Raw genomic sequence first — 22,449 nt, 5'->3', positions numbered from 1 at the left:
ACAACGACCTTGATACTGATCCTGTGTGCTTTTTCTCCCGGGCCAGGCAGATTTAGTCATACAGGTCAGGTCACTGTCTCCACAGGATAAAGTATATAGAGCATGTTGAATTGAGTTATATGGAAATAAACTAAGTGGAGAAAATTTAGGAATACTTTATGAGAATGCATGCTCATTCGAATGCATGCCATAGCATTCGAATGAATTGTCATTTCCTCCCGTTGCATCAATTGTTTTTTCAGTGCCTTTTAGCAAGTCACTCAAGTTTAGAAGTGGTGGAACTAATGTGCATGCATCTGCCTTAACATGCATGCATTTGCATTAATAGTTGCAGGACAGTCAGTTGTCATCCATTTGTTTGAAACATCTGTTCTTCATGTATTGGTATGTAACTGAGGAAATATTGCCCAAGCAATCAGTGGAATGCCAAGGCAGGATAGCTAATTATGCTTTTGCCACGGTCACAGACTAACCATCAATCTTGTTTACTGCTCAATACGAGGAACATTGTATAATGTTCATGCATTGTATAAAAAACGGAACTGATAAGCGTCTGTGGTTGCCAATAGCAATGCTTCTATGGACGTCAGTCTGACGCACTTGGATCGCGGCAGTTCAGTGTGTGGGAGGAAAGAGCAAGAGCTTGGAGATACCAGCCTGCTGTGAAGGACTGTAATTGCAGTACCACAGCAATTATGTCCCAAAGTCTGGGCATTTTAGATCACTGAATCTGCACTGAAACACACTGTTAGACAGATCAGAGACAAATCCCTGCAGTGAGGGGGAGCTGTATAGAACTCAGATGATCAGGGGAATATTGTGTGTCGTGTCCAGTTAACATCTAGAGAGAAAACTCACATTTTACTTGGAGGATGCTATTATCCTGCATACTGTGCACACTGTGATATCTGGTGTTCTGTTCTGATTATTGAGATGTTGCAACACACTGACTAATGGATATTTTTTTTCTCCTTTTGATTTCCCTGTTTCCCTGCAGCACCATCTTTGATACAGACATGACAGACTGTCTGATTCACTAAAGCCCATAAACCCTATCTAGTTCTTCAGAGGGATCACAGCGATCAGTCAAAACATCTGAAGCAACTGAAGTAACATCACAACAAAGAAGACAGAGAGAGGAAAAAAAGCAGGTTAAACCAGCAATCACCGAAGCAAGAAGATCCTCCTCTATCTAAGCCGGCCCAATGGCGTGGTCAGCACTTTCCGGCCCCTGTGTGGCCCTCGTCCTGCTCTTCTTTGGTTTGACCTCCTGCACTCCGTCCGGCCCGGCCTCTGCCACCTGCGCCACCCTGGAACAGAGCCGCTTCTTCGGTGTGTTCTCCTCTGCTGTCGCCCTGCCCTCCACGCCGTGCTCCTGGACCCTGCAGAACCCTGACCCACGACGCTACAACGTCTACATGAAAATCACCAAGCCCACTGACTCCTGCGTGCCCCGCCAGATCAAGACCTTCCAGTTTGACTCCTTCATCGAGACTTCTCGCACCTACCTGGGTATGGAGAGCTTCGACGAGGTGGTCCGGCTGTGCGACGCTTCAACCACCGTCACCTACCTGGAGTCCAGCAAACAGTTCCTGCAGATCCGCAAGGTGGCAACGAGACACAGCCTGGAGATGGTGGAGGGAGAGAGCGACGTCAGCGAGTTCAAGGCCGAGTTTCTGGTTGTGGGGAAGAGGAACCCAAGCATGCCTGCCTGCCAAATGCTGTGCCAGTGGCTGGAAAAGTGCCTGTCCAGTAGCACCCATGACAACCCCTGCGGTATCATGAACACCCCATGTCAGTGCTGGGAGACCCCACAGAGGAAGCCAGGCAGCTGCTACAGAGGCGGAGTCTACGTTGAGAAATGCCTCCCAGTCCCCAGAGACAACGGACGTGATGCTGAGATCATGAGTAAGTTGGACACGTGTGCACAGCTGCACTGAGTTTGGGTTTTGTTTTGTTTTTTTCACAGAGAAAACATTTTAAGAATATGCATTGTGTAAGTAAGACCATGAGGTTTATCAAAACATCTCACCTCAAAAGAAACAAACAAAAACTGTGTAATCCCCCACTTTATTATGTTGTTTTGTAATGACATCCACCAGACTAGATTGTTGTGTTGTTGCTGATGGGGGGTGATGTTCTCCAGGACTCCACAGCTCCGTGGGCCATCTCCAGCCCCGCTATTTTCCATTAGCCCCTGTTTGTGTCTGAGGGGCTGTCGAGGGTAATGATCCATGCCTGTAGAGCCGGGACACAGGCAGAGGATGTGCCCTCTGCTGCCCCAAAGTAATGAGAAGTAAATCAAAGGTGTTAGGGAAATACGCCGGTGCTCCTTCAAGCCTAAGTGGCAAGACTACCTGGACCGCACACAGCACTAACTCTCCATTTTGTCCAAGGCAGGCATATTAGGTTGCAAAACCTTTGAGGGTGTGGGGCTGCTTGGCAAAGAGCGGGGGTTTTGGTGAGAGATAGAGGGTGTGTGTGTGGTAGGTGGGGGGCAGAAAAGAGCACAAAGCCCTCATAGTCAGCTGGCAGCGGAAATCGAAGCGCAGCACTTGTGGTAGCCATGGCAACACACCAGCCGGCCTTACGCACCGCTCTGCCGCCGTTCACACCGAGTGGTTGAAAGCAAACAATCACCATTTCAAATGGAACATCTATCAACTTGAGTGTTTGGTTCTGCTCACAAAGAGTCGTCCTTGTCCACATTCTCCAGTAATCACCCTGCGCATCGCACAGATATGACTCACTTCCTGTTCTTACATGCAAAGTTTACTGAGGCACATTAGTTTGAATAGACATCAAGGTGCAAAGTGTGAGCTCCACTACAATACTGCCACAATGCCACGTGAACATGTCACCCTCAGCATTGGGAAGTTTACTTACTAGTTGCAGATTCCTGAACACCTGTTTAAGATTATGATTAATATTCTAATCAATTGGATTACACCAACTCAGTAGCACAACTCTGCTGTACTTTACTTTTGGATTACCTCTGAAATCTACAAAACATTAAGTTATTACTTTTTGTTTTCAGTAACAGTAGATTACCTTTCACCAGTGTTTAACCAGATTACAGTAATCTCAAGCAATTTGTTATTTCCTAACCTCCAATTTGTTCCTCTCCCCATCTCTTCCTGCAGAGGGCTGGAGCGGGTGGGGCCGCTGGTCAGAATGCAGCCAAGAGTGCGGTGGCGGAGTCCAGGTGCGCAGCCGAGCCTGTCAGCCAGAGGATGGTGTCTGCAAGGGCATAGTTGAAGAAGGACAGGCCTGCAACCCTCAGCCCTGCATTGGTGAGCCCACCTGTCAATCATTTAGTTTGCAGCACTTGTCCGCAGGTGAGCCAGGTTCGATTCAATAATCATACATCCATCACATTCTCACAGGCAAAGTGCGCACCAGGAGCCAAGCCCTGCGGTCCATCATTGGCTTGAAGAGAGACAACGTTGAAGATCCTAACCACGGAGTTGTTGCAACCCAAACAGGTGAGATGAGACTGGTTCAGAAAGTTTCGTAAGTTTTTAAAAATTACTCTGCAGGTGAGATTTTTTTTAAAAAGGCTGGGCTTATAAGAACATTGAATCGCAGAAACTAAATGTGACAAAACTCAACAAGTAGGAACACAGTATGACAAAGTTCAATCTGAACTTTCAATCAGCTACACAGCTGTTTAGATTTAGCTTTCCAGATGTTAAGGGCCTTGTGTGCTGACCCACTATTCCATGCTGTTTGCAGTGGACGCCGTTACAGATGAGTGGTCCCCCTGGAGTGTGTGTTCAGTCACCTGCGGGGAGGGCTGGCAGAGCCGCACCCGCTTCTGTGTCACTGCCTCCTACACCACCCAGTGCACTGGACCCCTCCGTGAGAACCGGCCCTGCAACAACAGCGCTGTCTGCCCCGGTTAGTGCCTGGCTCCAGTTCCTAGTGTGTGTGTGTGTGTGTGTGTGTGTGTGTGTGTGTGTGTGTGTGTGAAAGAAGGAGAGAGAGAGAGAGAGAGAGTGAGAGAGAGAGAGAGAGAGGAGAGAGAGTTTGATATACACTGAGTGTGCAAAATATTAGGGATGCTCGATCTTTTCATGAAGTGCACTGATGAGGTGAATCCAGGTAAAAGCCATTATCCGTCATTGATTTCATTTAATAAATCTCTACCAATCACAAAGGAGATGTACTTAAAGCTAGAGAAGGACTTTTAAGCTTTGAGACAATTGAGATGTGGATTGTGCAAAAAGACGCTGCAACTCAGTATCAGGAAGATGTCCCTAATATTTTGTACATTCAGAGTAGCTGTCTGAGAGATAGTATGGAGCACTACTCCACCTAGTGGAGAGTTTACAAAATATACCCATTCAGCCTATGAAATTTAAATATTGATTCTGAACCTCTCTATAAAGCAGAGAAAGTACTAGACAATCACAATAGCAGTTGCACGTTGTTCATTTTCAAACAAACAAAGCATAACTATTTCATAAAAATATCACACACACAAAAAAAAGAAACTTCACATATAAACACTATAACTTTCTTATTTTTGCACAGTTGATGGTGCTTGGGATGAGTGGGCCCCCTGGAGCCTGTGCTCCTCCACCTGCGGTCGTGGTTATCGTGACCGGTCCCGCACGTGCAAGCAGCCCCAGCATGGAGGAGAGCCTTGCCGCGGCCCCGCCAAGCAAACCAAGTTCTGCAACATCGCCGTCTGCCCAGGTGAGTCAGAGAGCTCAAAGGGATTTAGCTTTTTTTTTACTGACATCTCTGATATTTTAGATTTTTTGCAGTGTTGAAAATAACACTATGACATGATATGATATGATATGATATGATATGATATGATATGATATGATGCAAAATACATACACATACACTAGGTCACATTATTTCCTATTATAAATCAAAATTGCCATTTGTCACACAGTACTGATCATTATTTCTGTGGGCTTATCCATTAGTCTAATAAACCACACTTACAAAGCTATGATACTTGACCCCCACTCTTCCTACTAACTGATTCATACACCTGAGTGGCAATTACACAACTTAATGGCATCACCACCAGCACAAACAGCAGCAGCAGTGGCAGGCTGACATTACATCTGACGCACCTACAGAACAAATGCCTCAGGCGTTAGTCAGTGGCTTTATAATAACTGGTGGTGACTCACACTCTCCTCATGGTCACTCAATATATTAAACCCGTAGTTCTTTTCTACTCCGCCACCTACTCAGGCTCTGAGAGTAAACTCGTTTTCGACTCACAACTACAGTTTGAACGTTGCACATTTTCCACCTATTGCCAGGTTAAGGAATTATCATTTGTGTGCTTAAAAAACTGATTTCTTGCTCCATCCAATTATATTGCCTGCCTTGTTGCAATTCCGTACTAAGACCAGCAGATGGCTCCGTGCACCACAACAGAATTACTATAAAAGTCTGTAGCTGGGGATGGGTTGTTGTGGGCAAAGTCATTACTGAGAGATGATTACACATTTCATCTGAAATTGAAGGGCTTTGAAAATTGATTCATCCTTAATAGTCCATTTAATATGATAGAAATATTTATTTTAACCAATTTTGGCTTTTTTTTAACACTTTGCATTTTACACCATCAATTTTCCTGTCTTTTAGGGCAACATTTGATAGCAATTATGATTGATTTCTTCTTTTTGGGCTAAGTACTTTGATCTTTTCAAGACTGTTATCCCCCAAAATTAAATCTGTAAATATGAGCACTATTAAGTATTTTGGTTGTTTTTTCTAACTACTTTTCTATGTATTCCCTCTTATCAATGTTTCTCCGCCCTTTATTAAATACAGATAAAATAGTGTTTGATATACTATTAAGAGTAACATTGAGTCATGCCCCTTGTCTGTTCCCATTATGACAAAAAACTGGGGCTTGGGTGAGTGAAGAAGTTCACTGGCCAGTCAGATGGGCTGAAAGGCTCCTAATGAGGGGAACTGTGGGTGCAACGGAAAACAGTTTCCTCCAGAGGCTTCCAATTAACCCCACCCTAGTGTTTGTTTTGAGAAATATTAGAAAAACACACTCATTATCTTCCATCCAAGGTCACTCATTAGTGCACAAGGCCAAGGCTGTGTGGGTCTGCACTGCTCTTCACAGAGTGATCCCCTCAGCTAAACACACTGCACTCAACAGCTCTCTTAATCCACACAGCGACAGTGATTTGATTTTAGTTTTGAGGACAGCGGACCTTCAAGGTTGAGAGGCACCTGTGGTGGTGCTTGAAGGACAATCCACTGAGCATCAACTTTCTGTTTCACTTAAACTCAGTCAAAGTAGGTCATGTGAAATGTTAATAGCATCAGTGAGTGTGCCGTGATGGCTGTGGCCTGAGGGTCTGTCTTGTCCTTGTGCTGCTCACTCACTCCCTGCGTATCTGCATCTCTCTGCTTCCCTCTAGTGGATGGATCCTGGAATGAATGGGCTGCCTGGAGTGCATGCTCTGCCTCTTGCTCCAACGGTACCATGCAGAGAACACGGGAGTGCAACGGGCCGTCCTACGGGGGCTCCGAGTGCCATGGCAGCTGGAAGGAGACGGCCAACTGCTTCCTGAAAGAATGTCCCGGTAAATAAACACTGTCCCAGTTTCAACATCCAGTCTAATTAGAGTAACTGCCATCCAAAATGTTAAAAGAAATGCAAGTGAAAGGTCAATGAATAGTGATGTAAGTCTATCAGACATATCAGAAGTCAGAGCTCATGGTGTGTATTATTCTCTGTCTTTAGTTGATGGGCGCTGGCAGTCATGGAGCTCTTGGGGCAGCTGCAGTAAGACTTGTGGTGGGGGAATCCAGCAGAGACACAGAGTCTGCGAAGGGCCTTTCTTTGGTGGAGAACCTTGTCCTGGAGAGAAGGGAGAGCAGAGGCACTGCAATGAGAGGAGATGCCCAGGTCAGTGACTCCAACATGTAGCAACACTGTAATATATTCCAGTATGCAAGACAATTTGCTCACATATTGCTTGATACAACATGATAATATGATGTTTGTAACCGTTCAGAGCCCCATGAGATCTGTCCTGAGGAAAATACTGGAGATGTTGTGTGGAAGAGAACTCCTGCTGGGGACATGGCTGCAGTCGGCTGCCCTGCTGATGCTACAGGTACCGTGGCAATAATGACAAAGGACCATATAAGTCTGTTTCAAAGTGTTTTCAAACAACCAACACACTTGCAACTGTGCATTCAATTGTGAATGTGACACATCACTTGAAAGCACACAACCTCTACTGGCCCCAGTGATGAATGTGCACAACACTGCAAATTAGTGTTGTGTGACATTTGAAAATCATCTAAAAGCCTGAAGTGGACGTAAATGTTTCTTCATCTGAAAGCCTCATGCACTTTATCCATTTTGTTTGATTACATTTGCTTGGACATATTTAATTGTTTATCATCTCCCATCATGCCAACCACAAGTACTTTCTCTTATAACCAGGTCTGATCCTGCGCCGGTGCACCCTCGACGCTGTAGGTCTCGCCTTCTGGGAGAACCCAACTCACATCAAGTGTGTCTCCAAGAACTATGAGACTATTCAGATGCTGGTAAGTCAGTTGACCCTTAGCCTGGAAAATCATTATCAGGAGTACCCTAATTAAAATGGTGAATGCCTCATCTGTTGTGTTCTCATATTGCTAATTTCCCAGTAGTGTACTCAAGCCAGAGAATGTCAAGGATTTAGATTAACCTCTCGGCTCTCCTCCTGTAGACTCAGGACTACGTCTCCAAGGCACAGAGGGGTCAGGGGGTGGACGGAGTCTCCGAGGTGATTTCACGCCTGAGATTCTCTTCAGATGAGGGGGCAAAGTACAGTGGAGACCTGTTGGCCGTCGTCGAAATCCTGAAGAACACCACTGAGCTGTACAGGGGAACCAGCCTGAGACTCAGCAATGCAGATGTAGAGGTAAGCTGAAATGTTATCTTATCTTATCTACAACTGAAAATAAAGGTTGTAGTGTTTCTTTGGTGATGTCTTCTACACTTACATATTGAGAACTAAGTTTATGGAGTAGTTTTCATAGAATCTCATGCTTCTCTGACCAAAAATAGTTTTTAATTAGGCTGCATTTGGTATCCTCTCACACCTCTGCCTCCATTTAATGATCTGCAGAACTACGTACAGACAATCAGCAACTTACTGAAGGAGGAACATCGTGACAAATGGGAGGAGGCACAGCTGGTAAGTGATAAGAGGGTGTATGCATGAGCGATCCAGTGTGAATATGAGTGGGGGAGAAAATAAGTCTGTTATGCTAGCGTTCCTGTGATGGGATGAGTGTGTGTGGGACAAATTAGGGGAGAATGTTTTCTGGGTGTGTTTGGCAAGTTGGTGTGAATAGTGTGTGAGTGTGAAAATGAGGGTGAAAGAGATGCAGTGAATGGTGACCAGTGACTCTTCTCTTCCACTGTTTAACACTCCCAAATATCCTTTTACTCACCCGACCATTGGATTAGACAGACTGCAATGGGAATATGACACTAACGGCTAAAACGGGCTAAGATGAGACATTAATGAGAGAAAAAAACACAACAAATGTCATGTCCAGAGCCCATCTAATTATCTAGCTCTACCTCAAAAGGCTGCACAGTGTTACAGACTTCTATCAACCAAAACCAAACCATTCCAACTCATCATGCACATAAGATATTCTTACAACAGATAATAAACATCCATTAGTCTTATGTTTTTTTTTACATTATTCCAAAACTTCTGATGTGTCTATCATGGCAATATGACCACCTGTTGACATCATTTTTCAGTATTTTTAATGACATTTGTCCACTCTCAGTATCTCTAATATACTATGTGAAGAAACACATTCGTAGTTGTCAAGCATCCTACACACACTTAAAGAAAAGACGTGCACAGAGAGGTGAAGAATACAAAAGGCCCTCGATACGCATTGGGAGCATTAATTGAAACTGTACAGTGAATTACCAAGGCCAGTGTGATGAGAGGTGGCGAGCTCTTCAACGCAAAATAGAGAAATAGGGCGATAGAATCACGGCACCCACTCTCCAATCTGTGCGTCTCTATGCCGGCCTACATACCGATGGCAGTTGTAAGGAGACGCAGACAGCGCATCACACACATGCACACACCTTGCGCCCACATTGCTGCAGTTCTGCGTCAGAGACACGCAAGCCAGCCAGCCCCCCCTCCCTTCCACTGAATGAGAGGGAGAGGACAAAAAAAAAAACGGAGTATGAATCAACAGCCTGCCCATTTATGGCCCTAAGGAAGTTCCGAGGTTGCATAGCAGCCAGTAGTGCTTTTTTTATATATTTCAGTGTTGAGTGCTCTGAAGAAATAAGAACTAGTAGCTGCACTGATATAACAGTGAGAGATGTAGACATATATATGCAAAGGTTTTTCTCTCAATACATAGTAGTCTTGCCTAAATGCTTAATAAAATGTATATAATGTGACCAAGCTCTAGATTCATTTTCCCTCTCTCCTGTTTTCCCCCTCTTTTCTCTTTCTGACTCTACCTCCATCCCTCTTTCTATCTGCTTTCCATCCAGATGGGTGCCAACATCAAGGAGTTCCTGCGCCTTGTTGAGGACTTTGTGAACATGATTGGGATGCAAATGAGTGGCTTTCAGGACATTTATGAAGTCACTGAGAATTTAGGTGAGCGCTAATTTCCTCTGCCAGCTGCTCTCTGCTTATGTCTAGTCAGGATGATTTGTCCTTTCTCCCGCCAGAGAGTGCATCAATCTCAATCATGCCTGTGAATGGGAGTCTATATAAGCAGCAAAATGCATCAATTATCACTTTGACACAGTGGCAAGTCCATCAGCTATACCATACATAGGGCCATCGTCAATATATTACTCAGTGCAGGCAGCTGATCATAAGTATATTTAGCATGACACACATATGGCTTTGCATAAGCTAATCAAGCTGTTACATACTGCAAAAGAAAAAAATTCACACTCTGAATGACTCTGTCTTGTGTTATGCAGTTTTTCTCACTCTTGGTTAAGGTGACATTCTCACAGGATTCAGTACCAAATAACTCCTCCGGTCAGACACACATGACGCATGTTGCCAAAATGTCCCTGGCACCACTTGCCACAGTTCATTCAGACAATTCTTCAGCCAACAGAGCCTGGGACTTAGAGATCACCGGTAATGCTTGCTAACGAGGCCCCCGTCTCTCTATCTCTGTCCTTCCTAGTGCTGAGCATCCATAAGCGCCCCACTACTATGAGCTCCAACTTCACCTTCCCTGTGAAGGGCTGGAGGGGAATGCTGGACTGGGTCAGGACCTCTGAGGAGAAGATCAGTGTGTCCCGTGACGCTCTGTCCATCGATCAGTCTGGTGAGACCCTTCACACTCACTCCGCACCTTTTTTGTTATCTGTCCTGTCGTCAGAACTGAAATTCAGGTAGAAATGCCTAAGTGCCAAATGTGTTCTCTGCTCCTTCTTCATGGAACTCACTGCAAAATTATTTTAAAGCGGAAAGAGCTGTCAGACATGATCGTTTAAATGAGGATATGGAGATAAACTGTTTTGCAGTCTTATGAACTTGAGTCTAATGAGGCATGTTTGTTCTTTTCAGAAGGCACCACTGCTTTTGTGACTGGCATCGTCCTCTACAGGAACCTTGCTTCCATTCTCTCCTTCCAGAGGTAAATACCACTGTTCCACCTTTACAAGATTTAAATTCTGTAATTGCAGTTTGGCGCCCCCTGTTGAAAGACAGTGTCACTACTACTGAATTTGTTTTTGTATAGTGATTTTTTCACTCTTGACATTTGTCAAGGACTGACAGCATGTGACAGCTACATATCTGTTTTACATGATTTTGAAGCTGTAAAAGCTGTAAACAACAATTAATTTCCATGTTAGTAGGCCTGAATTGATTGGCACGAATTGTATCAAACCTCGTCCATGTTTTTTTCTGCCTCATTTTAACCACACTAACTGTTTTCTCTCCTCTCTCTCTCTGCAGTAACACCACACTCCTCAACTCCAAGGTGGTGACAGTGATCGTCAAGCCCACTCCAACTCTTGTGTCATCTCCTGTTGAGATCGAGTTCCCCCACCTCCACAATGTAAGTGTTCAGTAGTTACCCATCTAATGTCGCCTTACAAAAAACATCCACCCCCCTCTGGGTGTTTGCTCACCACGGTACACAGAGTTTGACATTTTGTTGACATTTGCAGTGACACTATGACTTTTACTTTTACTTGTGTCAGTTGAAAACCAAAAACATCACAGCAGAACCAAAGCGTGAATGGATAATTATGAATAATCATGTGCAGTTAGGAGTTTGTGTGACTGATTAGAAGCTGTTTTTAGTTTAGGGCATGTATGACGGGGGACGGTGGCGAGAAATGTGGGCAGGTGGCTGGCCGCAAGCTGTTGCATCTCACACATCGATAGTACGCTGTTCCAACTGTGCACTGGTCACACGTCAAACCTACACATTTCCCTTTCTTCAAGAGATTCCTCACTCCGCCTTCTCTGTCTGCCTCTCTTACAGGGCACCATCAACGAGACCTGCCTCTCCTGGGACGAGAGTGAAACGTAAGTGGTGACTGAGTTTGTTTTCTCCTTAAACGTGTGTACACCCATCAATCATCATCAATTTCTGTCCTGGGTGGCCTCGTTGGCTCATCTGGTGATAGCGTTTGTTGTTGTTGTTTATCTCTTTGCCCGCCGCCGAGGTCCTTTCAGTCACGCATCTGTCACTGCATATGAGCATTCAGGCCCCGCAGCTCTACACTCACCAGACACAGAGCAATAATGTTGCATCTATTTTTTTATGTCAATCATTTCCGACAAGGAGGACAGAGCGACACCGAGGCACGTTGACCCATCTCTCCCAGCCAGAAGCACCAGGCTTGTTCATCTGTCTGACATACTTACTGCATGACAGATGGACTTAAGACACGACAACCTCAATGATCCTCAGAACAGCAGCTCCACTCTGATCTAACAGTCTGACTGATCGCTTTAGATGAACCACATCCAGAGCGGAGAAAAACACACACACACACACACACACACACACACACACACACACAGGCGACACTTCGAACCTCATTACATACATCAGTGAGTAAATTCATTGGAGCGTCCCTGCAGGTCAGACCGTAGAGTATCAATCTAAAGACAATGGCTGCTCGCCTCCTGCTCACGTTCATCTGTCATTGCCGAGGTTAATGGCTATGGCGTGTGGGAGTTCTCAAAGATGCTTAGATGCATTTGAATGAATTATGAAAAGGCGCTGCTAGTGGCCTGGCCCGGATCAATCAGCCCCGGGCCCACTTTGCCCTCCTGAAGCATACGCAGGTGGACCATTTGCATTTAGATAGATTTGTACACTTGTGGAGTACAGATAAGCAGTGAAATGCATTGAGCTTCCACCCGCACCTAGACAACCCAAACACCTTCCCACATACACTACTACAACATCCATAGCCACAACACACCACCAGAGCAAAGCAAAGCAAGAGTGAGAATGACTGAAGGAAAAAAAAAGAGTAGGAGAAGAAGAGAAAGAGGAGAAGATGTAATTAAGTCATATACTTTCAGGAGAGAGGGTGACGTGCCTCTAGTCAAATTAGATTCATTTTGGACAGCGGATGTGACTAATGGAAGGATACAGACAGTTGAAATGGCGAGGACGCCCAGGCTGATGGCACAGTTTGGGTCAATGTTTATATCCAAAGCTGCATACGTTTGGTTTAGAGAGCAGGCTCAACAGAGGAAGCACTCCATTTATTACCCCCTCCATCACATCCTCTACCAATAAACTTTAAATAATATAGAAGATGTATACAAATAAAAGGTTCTGCAGCTTTTCATGACATGAAAGCACAAGATCAGAGAGAGATAAAGAGTGCACACATGCATGTCCAAATGTACAAGCTGCCTTTTTTGAGCCCTCAGCATCTCTTACCCCCCCGGGAATGAGCAGGACCTACTTTCCATCACACTTCACCACACAACATTTAACCCATCTGCATGATGTGAAAAGTCAAACAAGGCAATGAAATACACATTAAACGGTGCAGCCGAGCCTTGTAAGATGCCGTGCCCACGTTAGCTGCCATGATATTTTCCGCCCTGCGGCCCTGCGCGTGTGTGGCACTCTGCACCAGGCTCATGTTAGGCTGGAGCTGCTGGCTATGAAGGCATTTTATTTCCACCAGTCGGTCGGTCACAGCCCCGGGACGCTGCTCCACGCCTCACCTCCTCTGTGCTATTCTACCTGCTGGCATCTGCTGCTGCTGTTTACACACAATAGCAGATCCTGAGTGCTTTATCTAACGTGTCAGAACAAATTTGAAATAGTCGATTCATCTCATCAGACAATAGCTGCAAACGTGGGTGCATGACTTGAAAGATGACCTTATCCATATTCTTTGTTTGTTTGTTTTTTTGAGTGTACAAAATATATTGTTTGCTTAGACCTTAGAAAGATCTGATCATTCACATCTTTCAAAGATCTCCCTCATATTTTTTGTCAAAATATATGCAACCTTTGTCTGGTCAGGCCTTGGCACAGACTCCAAGTATAACAGAATAATAGTGTATGTCTCTGGTGAGGTCAAGTCAAGATTTATTTATTTTTCGTTTGTTTTTTGTTATGTAAAGTGTGGATGTATAATGTACCACTCATGGATAAATAATCATTGTTCATATTCTCCTCATATTCCCATCCAAACCACCTTCTGTTACGAAAGAGGGAACACATTGTCCTTTGTCCCCTCTTGAACACTGGAGCAAGTGTTGCCAACCGTCTCATGTCTAGTGCTCCTGAGGAAAGATTGCCAATTGCGAGAAATGATGAAGATTATGCTAATAATGAATTTCATGATAGCCTATCAGTATTAATCATGGCACAGATGGCTATTAATCTCATAAATGCCATAGCCATCATCAAGGCTTGTCTTTCCTGAGCTGCATGCCACTGAGCACCTCAGGTTATATGAAACAATGTTTGTTTTACTGACTGAATCAGAGAGCCAATTATATCAGTATTTGACTCTTATATCCAATCTAAGCATTCCTCTGCATTGGGCTATTTACTATTTCAACCTGATGGGTGTATGACTCTCTATACTATACGAGTTTTTTTTTTTCATATCCAGGCTATATAAAATTAAAATGTGTTTTCCCTTAAGAGAGCTTCACATGAGAGATTTCAAAGCACATCTCATAGCAGTAGCAGTGTGCCCTAACCCGTCGCTGCCTCTCTCTGTCTTGCCTGTGCAGTTCCTCCCTGCTCGGCTCTTGGTCTGCTCGGAGCTGCAGAGCGGTCCCCGTTGATTCATTCAGAACCAAATGCGTGTGTGACAGCCTCTCCACCTTCGCCATTTTAGCGCGGATAAACCTCGACTCGGTAAGTGTTCTGCCTCTTCACCGTGTTTTTTTTCTTCCCATCTCCGCTATATCTTAATGTTCGTTCGGTGTGTGTGTGTGTGTGTGTGTGTGAGAAAATGTGAAGGTAGTCGTTGTTTTCGAGCGATTCGCTGTAGCGCTGCATGCCCGTCTTTTGTCTCTGTGCAGGTGCCATTGAGCAAAGAATTACAGCCTGGTGTTTTATTGAGGCAGATAACTGAGCAACATGTTGAGATGCAGAAATGGCATATAGGTTTCAGAATAACGGGGGGGAAAAATGTGAATAGCGTATTCCCTTGTCGATTTTGCATGGGCTTAACTTGGCATTCGTTTGCAATCAAATTAATAATTGGCTAAAAAAAAAGATTATTGTAGCAGCAGAAGGAGATAGCCGATGTCAATTATTTGCTTATGTGAAAAGTGAGCAAATATTCATTTTAAAATATTCATTTAATCACAACATTTCTGATTCACTAGCCTGTTTTCTGGGGTTGAAATGCATTTTTTGGAATATGCATGATCTTGCAACAGCGCAGGGTTTTGCATACAGAGTTTGAGCAGGAGAACTTGGGAGTGCGCACTGGATGCTTTTGATTACTGAATTCTGACATTACGCATAGCTGTATATTTCTTTGCTCAAAGACAATGTGTAATTTCCCCCCGTAGATTGTGCGCCTCCGAAGCAGCTCGCTCTCTAGTTGCCCTGGTAACGGCTTCTGCAGCGCAAACTCGGTCTGTGTGATTTTTTGGTAACTGAGATGCTGAGGAGAAAACACACACAGCCCCTCCCTCCTCTGAACACCCCCTCCCTCTCCCCCCCCAGGGTGAGAGAAAATGGTGTGCCCGTTTCTGCTGTGCAACTGAGTTTGCTGCTGCACACAAAATAACAACCACAATCAACAGATGTCTGCCTACATCAATTCGGAAATGCATATATTCCCCTTGCTGTGTGTTTTAATTGTGCATTCAATTGCTTTCCTCTAACCATATTGGCAATGGATACACACACACACAGGTATGCAAAACAGGTTGTGAAATTCAGTCAGTGAATTCGGGCTGCATAATTTTTCTGCACTGGATGCTGCCAAACCCATCCAGTCTGGGCTTTTTCTGTCCCCAACCTGTTGTTTACACCCTAGATTTAATTTGTCTGGCTGTTGCCAATCTGAACAGCGCCTCCTATATTTGGTATAAGATGCACATACTCCCTCCTTTCAACCTCCCGCGACAGTAAAAAGGCAGCTGCGCCAATCATTCTGTCTGCCAATATCTCTGAATTCCCGATTACCTCCCTCTTCCTCCTCCCACCTCTTTGGCCACAGTGGCGAGTCTCACTCTGAAAATGCCAGAGAGGGTGACCAATGAGAGACAGACGTCTGGTCATGCATTGATGGTCCCTCCTCTCCCCCACCCGCCTCTCCATCCATCCTTTGATGTGTGTGCTGTGGACATTTTCAATAACGTCCGCCTGCGAGCTGTGTGAGGAACACCAGCGAGGAGCGAGACAGAGAGAGGAGGAGTGAAGAGATGGGAAAAACACCCAGATACTGCAGTGTTTTAGCTCTCATTCGACATGGTCTGATTTCTGGACTCCTGCATGATCATGTGTGTTGGACGCATGACGGCCCGGTGGGAGCAGCCCACCTAGTTAAGTCCAGCGCATGCCCTTGACCAATAGACCCCAATTAGTGTTGTGTGCTCTGGGTAATCAATTTTAAACACAAATGAAAATGTTCACTGGTTAAGGGTTCCTCTGTGGGATTTTTTCCTCTCCTCATTTTTTGCTTCCCCTGCCAGATTTGTGGAAAATGAGAACATGGGATTCGTTCAAGGACAGGCAGAAGACATGCCTCATATTTAGGTCACACTGGCTGTCTGGATTTCACTCAGTGGCCCATGGTGCAAGCATCAACCCAGATAGAGAGATTGGGAAGAGAGAGGGGACAGAACATACTGTATTGCCTCAGTTATTTTTTTCCCCCAGATTCAGTAAAGGTAGAAGCAGCTCACTGCTCTGCTATCTGCCATCTGTTTTGGGGGGCTTCTGATGTAGTTGGATAGATTTCGAAACAAATTTGCCACACTAAATTAGTCTTTGGCTGCCGTAGGCCGGGCTTCACCAGCTGTGCTTTGATATCAGCAAGGTCTATGTGGAGCACAGATGGAGATAGAGACAGAGGAACTGTATTCTTCTACCGTTTTGGCCTCAGAGACACAATCAACAATGCCAAACGGATTTGATGGCATGCGTTGAGTACGCTAGCAATATAACAATTTATGGCCTTTATAAATCAAATGAAGGCCAAAGCAGTTTCTATTTCTCTCCCCTCTATCTGTGCCAATTTGACATCAACAGATTTATTACATTTGAAGACATTTTCTCCCTCACCTTTAGCAAGCCACTTAGCCCTTTCTCGCCTTTTTTTTCTTTCTCAACACATTACAAGCCCTTATCAAAAAATGTAATCACACCATTTGTCAATGAAGGCTTCGTCATTTGCAGCCCCCACCTCTTATGATTTCATCCGGCCCACATACTCTGCAGTGATGGAGATTAATCAGAGGTGTTAGATTAACTCAAATCCTCACGAAAGCCCCTAGAGTAGGTGTGAGACAGACAAAGGCTACGCAGGCAGTGAGCCTACCCAATTAGCTTTCGGGAGCGTGTAGGTGTGCCAACCAGGCAGCGAGGGCTTTGTTTGCGGCATTGCCCCGTTGCCCCTCCAGCTGAAGCAACAGCAGGGAAGACGGGGCAGAAACATCCCCTCCTCTGCGGCTGCCACCAGGGGTTCGCTGCCCTGGCTGTCTGAGACATGGGACGGTCACCGCCGCTGGCAGTGTCAGGCGCTAAGCTGCTGTCAGAGATCAGCAGGGCAGGGGGTGGCAGATTAATGCACAGGTGATAATGGTCCACCTGTCCACTCCTGCAGGGACGGGCAAGGAGCTGCATATTCACACACACACACACAGCAAGAAAGTGCAAAAATACAGCTACAGATTTAAAAGGGGAGGGGGGAAACGAGAAGCTCAAAATGGCTGTCGATAATTAGAGGGTTGCTGTAGCAGCTCAAACTAATGACTGAATGCAGCAACCCCACATGGGAATTAAACACCCCCCCCCCCCTCCGCCTAGTGGAGGGAGATATATGTGCTGTATCCTCCTCGCCTCATTTGCTGACTCAAAAGCTCAATGGAGAAGCGCAGTGACCTCGGCCATGTGTTTAGTTGGCTGCTCCATCTTTCTGACATGTTCACCTTGGGGTCACCTTGCCTCAGCCGTGGCCTAATTATGCCATTCAACTGTTTGCCTACAGGGAGCTGTCTGCTATTGCAGATAGCACACACCCAGAAGCCTCGCTAGTGTGTGTGTGTGTGTGTGTGTGTGTGTGCCTAGACTGGTTTTCTCTCTGCCCGTTTTTTGCGTGAATGTGTATTAGTAAGCAGGGTACAGCTCTCTCTAAGAGGCATGTGGTCTTGTCTCCTCTCTGCAGATCATGGACAAGGCACTGCTCCCGTCCGTGACTCTCATCGTTGGCTGTGGGGTCTCCTCTCTCACCCTGCTGCTCCTCATCATCATCTACGTCTCCGTCTGGAAGTAAGTGCCCCCTACGAGCAAAGTCCGGCCATGTCAGCGTCTAACTTTGTACGCCGTGCGCTGTTCTCTCTCCTCCACTCACTCACGCTTTTCTTCTCCTTTTTCCAAAACTCCAGGTACATTCGCTCCGAGCGCTCCGTTATCCTCATCAACTTCTGCCTCTCCATTATATGCTCCAATGCCCTCATTCTCGTCGGACAGACTCAGGCTCGCAACAAGGTAAGGCGCAGCACCAGCCAATCGTAACCCCTCTTTTAAATCTCTCTGAAGCTCACTGCTTTGGGGACTTTGAAAGTAGCAGCACCACTGACACACTTTCTCCTCTCTTTTTTTCCCCCCTCTCTATCTCTCCCTCCTTCTGGCTTCCCTCAGGTGGTGTGCACTCTCGTAGCCGCTTTCCTGCACTTCTTTTTCCTCTCCTCTTTCTGCTGGGTGCTGACAGAAGCTTGGCAGTCCTACATGGCTGTCACAGGTCGTCTGCGCAACCGCATCATCCGCAAGCGCTTCTTGTGCTTAGGCTGGGGTAGGAGCACCTGCCTTTGTTTTCACAGCTCTCTTTTAATTCTGTCTCTGCTGTATCGCTTTTCCTCAATTTGCTTCTCTCGTCTTATCAGAGTTTGACTCTTTATGTTTTCCCCCTTCTTATTTCCTATCTTGCAGGGCTTCCTGCATTGGTGGTGGCTGTTTCTGTGGGTTTCACCAAGGCTAAGGGATATGGCACTGTTAACTAGTAAGTTCACTCTCAGCCCGCCTCCTTCAGCACCTTCTCTTTTCTCTCCATGTTTTTTTTAAAACACTCTTCCCTTATGCTCAAGTATTAATATTTTTCCTCCCTCTCTTTTCTAGCTGCTGGCTGTCTCTTGAGGGTGGGCTCCTTTACTCCTTTGTTGGCCCTGCCGCAGCTGTTGTTCTGGTTCGTATTCCTTTACATCCTGATCCATCACAATACATAGCTTCATATTATAAAAAAATAGTGCACTTTGAGGGAGTCTGTATTGAAATGCAGTACCCATCATGGCATTGTCTCATCCATGATCTTTCTTGCTAACAGGTGAATATGGTCATTGGTATTCTGGTCTTCAACAAGCTGGTGTCCAAGGACGGCATCACCGACGTGAAGCTGAAGGAGAGAGCCGGGTAGGTCTTATTGATCTACTCTGTACACCAGAGTACGGAGCTTATCGCCCTCATCAGTGCCATTACTGGTATATTGATGATGCGCTTTGATATCTTGCCTAACCATCAGACAAGAGAATAATGCTTTGTCAGTGAATAATAGGGAAACGGTAGTGTGGTTTAGTGCAAGCCTTTTTTTTAATCCAGGCTGCTGTTGTATTCCCATCCCGCAGGGCGTCACTGTGGAGCTCCTGCGTGGTTCTGCCTCTCTTGGCGCTCACCTGGATGTCCGCTGTCCTGGCCATCACCGACCGGCGCTCTGCCCTCTTCCAGATCCTCTTCGCCGTCTTCGACTCTCTGGAGGGTTTCATCATCGTCATGGTCCACTGCATCCTGCGCAGAGAGGTAGGGAAAAACTGAAAATTATGACAAAGTGGAGGCAGTCAAGTGGTTTTGGTTGTTTGTTTATGAGGTTAAAATTATATGAGGTGCAGTTTGAATGTAACTGACAGTTGTCCCTCTCTCCATTAGGTTCAAGAGGCTGTAAAGTGCAGAGTAGTCGACCGTAAGGACGACGGCAACGGAGATTCTGGCAGTTCCCTTCAGAATGGCCACACCCAGCTTATGGTAAGTTTCCTGGCTTATTGCCTTTTTAATGTCTTGAGTGCTTCTTGTATTTTATCCCCAAATGAATATGTGCATGCATTAAGCACTGATAGAACTTTTTTCTCTCCTTTTATCAACAGTCTGATTTCGAAAAGGATGGTGATTCCAGCAGACAAGGTGAGCCCCCTTTTACATCTCCTTTTACCTCTTCCCCTTAACCATTTTTCCATTTAGAATCCAATTTCTGTGAGACATGCACTTAAACCATCTGATCACGTATGAGAGAGAGCATGTTTACTGAACCAACCTTTCAGACAAAGTGCTTCAGAAGATGACATGACCCTGTATGAGTTTTAACTCTCTCTTGCATGAGGAAGAGACTTAACACACTGTCTTGGCTCTTTGTCTTAAAAGGCATGAAGAGTTCCTCTGAGGAGAAGATGCCCCCTCCACAGCTGCCCCTTCCCATGGGCTCCAACTTCCACACCCTGCCATCCAACCCCAACAAGAGCCACATGCAGGCCGTCCCAGAGTATTCCAGCCACACCCTCACCCTGAAGAGAGAGAAGAGTCGGCTGGCGGGAGGCGTCGACCCGTCCTGCGGGAAGCCCGTGTACGTCTGCGACGGAGAGCTCTTCAAGCAGCTGGACGCCGATCTCGCTCGCAGTCAGGTCGAGGGCAGCATGTCCGATGGCAGCGGCTACGTCCTCATGCCCAACACCACCTCCACCCTGAGGTCCAAGCCCAAAGACGACACAGCCAAATACAACATCAGCGTGGAGCAGCTGCCCCAGAGCAGGTTGATGCACCTCAGCGGGCCCTTCGCCGAGCCGCAGGCCGCCTTCGCCATCAAGTCGCTCCCCGCCGACCAGGTCAGCGTGTCGTATTCGGAGAGAGACTCGCCCGTCCAGAACATCCACAACATGTCCAGCGAGTCTCACATCACCCACAGCAGCCTGGAGAACACCTTCGAGTCCATGAACTCCATGATGTCCAAGAGTGAGACGATCTCCACGCTGTCCATGAGCTCCTTGGAGGTAAGGCAGTGGTTTCAGGATCTGATGGTGTACCTCTTGCACAATAACATTTTCACACATTGTTTCTAATACATATTTGAGACTAAACTGAATTTCTTTGTCTTCCCCTCTCTTTACAGAGACAGAAGTCCCGTTATGCTGAGTTAGATTTTGAGGTAAATATTGTTTGAATTGTGTCTAGGGATTACAAATGATATATGATGTATCCAATGTATAATAACGAGTGTACACTTTTATAATAGATTGTTCTTTATTGCTTTGTCTCCTGCAGAAGATTATGCACACAAAGAAGCGCCACCAGAACATGTTCCAGGACCTAAACAGGAAGTTACATCATGCCGACAAAGACAGAGAGTCCCCTGCTTCTGACAGCAAGGTAACATAACATGCTAACGTCCTCAACATCCATTCCCATGAAATCATTAATTTACAATGAATGAAGGACAAACGATAAAAAGAGAAAAATAAGAGAGGCAATTCTAAGTGAAATAATTTGAGCAGAAGTTCTTAGTCTTAATTTGAATAAGACTATTGTTGGTGGTGTAACAATGACCTTAAAAACAACCACTGTTTTTTCTATGGCTGTCATTGCCTTGAGGCCATTTGAATAAGGATGTATTTCCTTCCTTCCTTCTTACAGTCTGTGAGATGGAGTGTGTCTTCAGGAGGAAGTGACAAAACGAACCACAGCGTGAGTGTTTATATACAACCTCACAGTCTCAAATTTATACAAACAAGACACACCATCCAATAATTACACTTGCCTCAAGATGGAATAACTCACCCAAATGACAACATGACTATCACTATCATTAATATCAAGTCACCTCTGAAGAAACGCAGCCCCATTTTTGTATCAATTAAATCAGGAGCACCTTAGGGTTGATTAATGACATCAATACTCAAGCTTTGCCTCTTTGTCCCCCAACAGGACAAGCAGCAGCCCCCTATGGAGAGGCCGTGGGAGGGAGTCCGGGGATTACCACAGTCGCCCCCTGCATGGGTGCGCAAAGACCTGGAGCCCCTGGCCGCCTCGCCCCTGGAGCTGCACTCGGTGGAGTGGGAGAAGGCCGGCACCACCATCCCTCTGGTGGGGCAGGACATCATCGACCTGCAGACAGAGGTCTGAGGGGGAGGAGGGGGGCTAGCGAGCCACCTGATTTCACCTCGGTCACCTTTTTGGTTTGGAAAGAAAGCAGGGATCCTGTATGGATAGAGTAGAGGAAACCAACGAAGTGAGGAAGTAGGTCCCAGAATCCATGTCTTCAAACCCTCAGCCAGAGAAGGAGGAAGGGAGAGGAGGAGAGATGGAGGAGTCAAGGTGATAGTGTTGTTTGATGTAGCTTCTCAGAGTGGACTTTAAAAACGTCACTTGTTAAGAGTGCTGTTGAGGTCAAAGGGTTAGTTGAGCAATGAGTGGTTTCCATGGACCAGGACTGGCTGTGGTTCCATTGATCCTTCACTGGGAGTCTCCCTGTACCCTTCTGCTTGGGTTCAGAAGATGTGGTCGACATGTCTGTGCTTCTTTTATCCTTCAACTCACTTTGGAGAAGTTAAAAAATAAAAAACGGTGCGTCCTCCCCTCATCTCGGGAGGACCGACCGGAAACTCTCGGCTGCTCCTGCTTTCAGCCAATTTACCTTCCAAAAAAAAAGGACAAGGCACGAGAGCATAAGGGACCAGCTTCATGCTTGGAGTCTAAATCTGCACTTTG

General features: G+C 45.8%; 1 protein-coding gene across 1 annotated transcript; it reads left to right on the top strand.

The window, feature by feature from the left end:
• The first annotated feature begins 1,205 nt into the window (after positions 1–1,205).
• On the top strand, positions 1,206–21,864 carry LOC139651178 (adhesion G protein-coupled receptor B1-like). Its single transcript, XM_071528033.1, has 31 exons — positions 1,206–1,908; positions 3,144–3,293; positions 3,387–3,485; positions 3,736–3,900; positions 4,537–4,701; positions 6,417–6,581; positions 6,743–6,907; positions 7,017–7,118; positions 7,454–7,560; positions 7,725–7,919; positions 8,127–8,195; positions 9,542–9,650; positions 10,201–10,344; positions 10,587–10,656; positions 10,980–11,082; positions 11,515–11,558; positions 14,256–14,382; positions 17,873–17,976; positions 18,093–18,195; positions 18,349–18,499; positions 18,637–18,706; positions 18,823–18,889; positions 19,028–19,113; positions 19,326–19,497; positions 19,624–19,714; positions 19,831–19,875; positions 20,113–20,735; positions 20,855–20,890; positions 21,007–21,111; positions 21,376–21,426; positions 21,667–21,864. The coding sequence occupies exons 1-31, from the start codon at positions 1,206–1,208 to the stop codon at positions 21,862–21,864; spliced, it is 4,584 nt and encodes a 1,527-aa protein (XP_071384134.1).
• Positions 21,865–22,449: the final 585 nt, after the last annotated feature.

Source organism: Centroberyx affinis, unplaced genomic scaffold (assembly GCF_046629955.1).
Source record: "Centroberyx affinis isolate AG114_WGS23_722 - 3 ecotype Tasmania unplaced genomic scaffold, CSIRO-AGI_Caff_v1 ptg001602l_1, whole genome shotgun sequence".
Lineage (NCBI taxonomy): Eukaryota > Metazoa > Chordata > Actinopteri > Beryciformes > Berycidae > Centroberyx > Centroberyx affinis.
The sequence above is the reverse complement of the archived record's forward strand: the minus strand, read 5'-3'. Positions and strand labels throughout refer to the sequence as shown.